This window comes from Echinops telfairi, unplaced genomic scaffold (assembly GCF_000313985.2).
Source record: "Echinops telfairi isolate 266 unplaced genomic scaffold, ASM31398v2 ScPeMD7_7459;HRSCAF=8497, whole genome shotgun sequence".
NCBI classification, from domain to species: Eukaryota; Metazoa; Chordata; class Mammalia; order Afrosoricida; family Tenrecidae; genus Echinops; species Echinops telfairi.
Window position 1 is genome coordinate 899,841 of NW_022111359.1, and position 5,394 is coordinate 905,234.

General features: G+C 57.0%; 1 protein-coding gene across 1 annotated transcript in view; it reads right to left on the bottom strand.

Moving 5' to 3' along the window:
• The window catches only part of MADCAM1 (mucosal vascular addressin cell adhesion molecule 1), a gene marked incomplete at its 3' end in the record, with an annotated part of 7,522 nt that extends 4,508 nt beyond the window's left edge, over nucleotides 1-3,014 (bottom strand). Inside the window, exons 1-2 of the mRNA XM_004717011.2 lie at nucleotides 2,793-3,014; nucleotides 1,501-1,697 (exon numbers count right to left, since the gene is read on the bottom strand). Of these exons, the coding sequence (XP_004717068.2) occupies nucleotides 1,501-1,697; nucleotides 2,793-3,014 (419 nt within the window). The remainder of the gene's footprint in view (nucleotides 1-1,500; nucleotides 1,698-2,792) is intronic.
• Nucleotides 3,015-5,394: the final 2,380 nt, after the last annotated feature.

A 5,394-nucleotide genomic window follows, 5' to 3' on the forward strand; every position in this document is an offset into this window, starting at 1 on the left:
CTGATGAGAGGGGCACGAGGGGCCCCAAGATCCACGGGGGCTCACTCTCTGAAGGTCCTCCATGCCCTTCCCCTGCCCCCGGCACTTACCCCCTGAGAGAACCCCCTGTGCTCCCCCGCCCCCACCGCTTCCCGGCACTGTCCCACCCAGAGGAAGTCCTCCGCTGACAGGAAGCCTCCTCTTCAGAGGGTACCGGCCAGCCCCTTTCCATCCTCTCCCCACCCGCTGCCCTGACCCCGTACAGGACAAGGGGGGCTACCCTGGTGGGCAGGGCTGTAAGGGGCAAAGGAGCCCCCAGTGGGGAATTCGTCCCCCCACCCCCACCCCCAGGCGGCCAGCTTTGGGAGGGTTCTCTTCCCACGGAGGAGAGAGGGCCAGTCTGAGGGCAACCACCGGGTGTCCACAGGGCCTCCAAATCTGGCCTGTCCCCAGGCTGGTTTGGAGGGCCAGGTGTTGTTCTGTGATAAATAGGTGTGGTTGGAGGGGCACCCAGGAGACCCCCTGAAGTTTAAGCCACCTGGCAGCCCCTCAGCTCTCCCGCTGGCCCCTGAAACTGACTTGGGTGAGGGGACCCCAGGGCCCAGGTGCATGTTGTCACAGTGGGGACACTTTGAGCTGCAGGCAGGGGGTTGCTAAGATTGTGTGGCCCTGCTGGGGGCAGGGCAGGATGGGCACAGGGGGCAAGGGTGAGGGGCCTCTTCGGTCCGTTTGTTTCCTGGTGTCCAATGGACCGGCATTTAAGATGTTGGAAGCTTTTCAGGAGTTGAGGGCCACATGCTGCTGTCTGAAGACTCACCAGGGCCTAGGGCTGAGGAGGGGTGGGGTGTGGGGACGACAGAATGAGGAGTTGGGGTGGGGAGACAGGTCTAAACTTCCCTGAACTGGGGAAGCAGAGAATGTGGCCTTGGCCGGAGCCAGAGGTCTGTGAAGTTACATCCAGACACAGAGCCCAGCATCTGGGCCAACACTCCCCCCTGCCCCCCCTGTCGTGTCTAGACATGGTTCTGGGCTGAGACCACTCTCTGGGAGCCTGGGGATGTCCTGGGCCACAGAGCATGAGGTAGCCTCTTGTCCTGAGCTGCAGGGCCAGAAGGCACATCTGGGTGAGAGCTTGTGTTGAGGTGTCAGCTCCCCAAGTCCGGGTGCCTGAAGCTCACAGCTGGTCGGCACCCTGAGGGTAGGGACCAGAGTGGGAGTTGTCATGGTCTTCAGAAGCCCAGCCTGACTTCTGTGACCTCAGCCCCCCCCCCCATCAGGGTGCAGGGATGGTGGGGGAAGGGGGCGATTGTATCGAAGGGGACAATAGCAAATCTTGTGGAGGGAAGCTTCAGGCACCCACAATGAGATAATCAGACAATGTAGCCTGTTGGGGACATGGAACAGCCCCATGATGATGGGGTGGGGACAATGGTGTGCTCCAAAGAGAGGTTTCAGATACCCACTGGTGAGCTGGCAGGAATGACGACTGAGCAGAGATAAGGGGGTACCAGACACCCTTACACGGCAGCTAGTATCTTGTTGGGCGAGTTGGTCCTGCTGGCTTCGTGCCAGTGTCCAGGGTTGACATAGGTCATCTGCAGGTGGAGCAGTGTCCAGCCCTCGTCCAGGCTGTTGTTACCATGATGGTGCCCCGGATTGAACGTGTGGACGGCCAGGTGGTTACCACACTCCCTGACACTGCAGCTGTGCTGTCCGGCCTGCAGAGGAGTGTGTTGGTCTGGGTTGACTAGAGAAACAAATCCAGGAAGACTCATATGTGTATTAGAAAGAGCTTTATATAAAGAGTAATTGTATATTAAGAAAATATCACTGCTCAGTCCAGATCAAGTCCATAAGTCTGATATTAGCCTGTATGTCCCATATCAGTTCATACATTCTTCTTTTTGTTTTTCATAAGTTCTTCTTTAGACTCACACAGCACATGCAATGATACTGAATGCAGGAAGATCACAGGCCAGTGGGTAGAAGGTCTTGTGGGTCTAGTGGCGGTGGGAGCATCTCAACGCTGGTGTGGGTCTCCACGTGGTTCCTCCAGCTCCAGGTTACTGGCTCCATCAGCGTAGCTCCATGTGGCTTGTCAGCAGGAAGACGAAGCAGCGAGAGTGTGGGTCTGGCCTCTGGTGAGCTATTTATCTCCCTAGTACCTCCTAATGAGATCAACAAGCGACCACATGAACAACAGACAAGACACCACCCCTTCAACAAGACAACAGAAGATGAAACAACCACAACAAGCAGCCGCAGAACAAACAACCACAGGAGGACAACAAGAACACCAAAAAAAAAAGATCAACGTGGCTGTCGGAAGAAACCCCGAAACTTGCTCTAGCCCTGAGGAGCTACAAGCACGTGGGAGAAAGGATGCAGTCCAGGAGCCGAGTGGAACATTCAAAGGGCAGCCGGAGGAGACAAAGCCAAACGTTATCACGGGACGTGCAAGGACCTGGGATTAGTCAACCCAAAGGGAAGGACCTGCTCAGCACATCTGAAACAAAGAACTCACAACAGTTCACGCCACGCCTTGCAGTCTTGAAAGATTCTAGGTAAAATATTGCACGACACAGGAAGCCTCCAAAGACGGACTGCACAGAGTCACTGCACCAGAAAGAAATAGTCGACACGCCACCATTTCAGGAGGTAGCAGAGGAGCAAGAGCCAAGCGTGCTGAAGGAAGAAGTACAAGCTGCACTGAAAGCACTAGCCGAATACAAAGCTCCAGACACGGAGGGAACACCAATTGAAATGCATCGACGAGCTGCGGAAGCGCTGGACGCCTGCCTCTACTAGACTACAACTCCCGTCATGCCGTGGGGCGCAGGTCCTCCGGCGGCGGCCGGGCTGCGTTCCCACAAGGCAGTACGGACTGCAGGGCGCCCCTCTAGCCGCAGACTCGTCGGTGTCAGAGCCCGAGGCGGCGCGGGGCCCGGGTCCCGCGGATCCCAGAGGCCGGCGGGGTCCTCCGTCGTCAGAGTGTCCGTGTTTCTGTTTTTTGAAACGGTGGCAAAACTATGCATAACGAGTCACTTTTCCAAGTCAAGGACAACTTTTGCCTTTCAAGTTCAGTGCCACTGATGATACGCCTCCTGCTGTGCAGGCATTCCTGATAGATACCGTTTTCCAGATTTTTCCGCCACGTAAACTCTTCCTCCTTCACCCAGGGTTAACCACAGGTCAAGTGTGGTTTCTAACCCCGCCTCCCCAAGGTGGGGGAGACGGGGGCCATTCAAATGACGGGGCTCAGACCCTGGAGAGGGGGGGCTGGGTGGTGCCAATGGTAAACACCTGAGTTGCTAAGAAACAGGTCCTCCTCTCCAGCCGGAAGTGCCTCCGAAGAAAGGCCTGGCGATCTACCGGCCTACCAGCCACCGAGGACCCAATGGAGCACGAGCCGACTCTACGAAGGTGGTCTGCGGGACGCCATCCCTCAGATGGTACCAAGGCCTCCCACTGGGGACAGAGCCCAGGAGTCAGGGATTTGCATCCCGTGCTGGGGTCACTGTGGGCTGGGATGTGTTGCTAAGGCTGGGGTCCTGTTGCTAAGGGCTGAAGTCTGGTTACCAGGGAGTTGGGGCCCGCGGCGGGAGGGCTGGGATTCGTTGCTAAGCGCTAGCACTTGTTGCTAGGGCCCAAGTTCGGCTGTCAGGGCTGGTGGGGTGGCTGGGGTTGCATCCCCTAGTCCGGGATGGAGGTGCTGATGTTTCACTGGACTGGGGGAAGGGAGGTTTGGGGGTGTACTGGTGAGCTGCAATGCATACGTCTCCTGATTTTAAACGTCGCGTCAGGGTTGTAGCCTCTCCCCAGACTTGTACCATCTGCGCTGAGCGACTCATCAGAGAAGCTGGATTCTCTGAAGACAGCCGAGTGCGGCACCAGTGGGGAAGGGAGGCTTATGCACAAGCAGAGGACGCAGCCGTGCTCGCGGGGAGTGGGGAGGACTGGAAGCCCTTGCTGATGAAGACCAGGGGTTCCAGCCTTCGGCGTGGATGACAACTCAATGTCAGGAAGACCCCAATTCCCACAACTGGGCCAATAGGTGACGTCAGGATGCATGGAGGAACGTTTGTTGTTGTCAAGGACTTGGTCTTGCTTCTATCCACAATCGGGGCTCATGGAAGTGCGTTGCATCCGGTAAACCTGCAGCACAAGAGCTCTGTAGAGTGTCAAAAAGCAGGGAGGTCACTCTGAGGACTGAGGTGCTCCTGACCCTCGCCATGGTTTTCTCCATTGCCTCATATGCAGGTGGAAGTTGGACACTGATCCCGGAAGACCGAGGAAGAATCGGTGCGTCTGCATTGTGGTGCTGGGGAAGCTACTGTCAATAGCCATCACGCTGTGACTACCACCCTACACGTTTATCTACCGTCAAGCTGACATGGAATTCCGTAGCTGCCCCAGTGGGGCTTTGCCGGGAGCCCGGAACCCGGAGGAAGGAAGACGGCTGTCTGTTGGAACACCTTTCCCCCAACACTGTTCCAGGCAGGATCCTCAGGAGGAAGACTGGGAGGACAAGGTGGACACACCCAGCCCCAGGAGCTGGCATGCTGTGTCCTGGGGCTGCCCTTGCAGAGTGCCCACCCGAGTGGGTAATGTGTTAGCGACAGGGACTTCTTGTTTTACACTGTCACCCGTCCTCAGGGCCAGCTCTCTGCTCCATCCCCATCAGTTCCGGTGGCCCCACGTGTCCACTGGAAGGTAGTCACCATTCCATGTGGTGGGTCCTTCTCTGTGTGCTTCTATGTGTCCCTTCTTGTGAAGGCAAGGACACTGGCTGGGTGGCTTGCTCCAGGATGTCCTGGTGGTGCCCAGGTGGGTCGGCAAGGACCCCGTTTGTGTCCACCCATGCCGGAGTTCGCTTGCAGCTGGTCAGACTGGGGTGGCTTCCGTGTTCTTGTCTGCTGGGAGCTGTGCCTCTACCCCACCCCAGCCTTGTGGCCCCGTTTTTCACAGGCCAGCCGGTGGACATGGTGGACACCTGCAGTGTGTCCATGGCGCGCCGCATGGAGAACAGGCAAACAAAAGAGAAAACATGTACCCCCCCCATATGGTATTTCCATAATCTGGTGTCAATTTGAGGATTCAGAACAAAGGGGTGGAGTCTAGCCTGTCAACCAGATGATAGCCAATGAGGCTTCTGTGTGGGCATAGCCCCCTGAGGATTCTGGAAACTCCTGTATTTCCTCCTTAGAGGTGGGAGACACGCTCTCTGCTCACTCCCTGGGAGACATTGTGGCTGACAAGACACATGGAGCTACGCTAGTACCCTGAGCTGGAGCAGCCATCTGGGAAACCCACGCCAGCCCTGAGATGCTTACACCACTGGATCCACATGACTTTCCACCCACTGGCCTGTGATCTTCCTGCATCTGGCATCATTGCATGTGTTGCGTGAGTCTG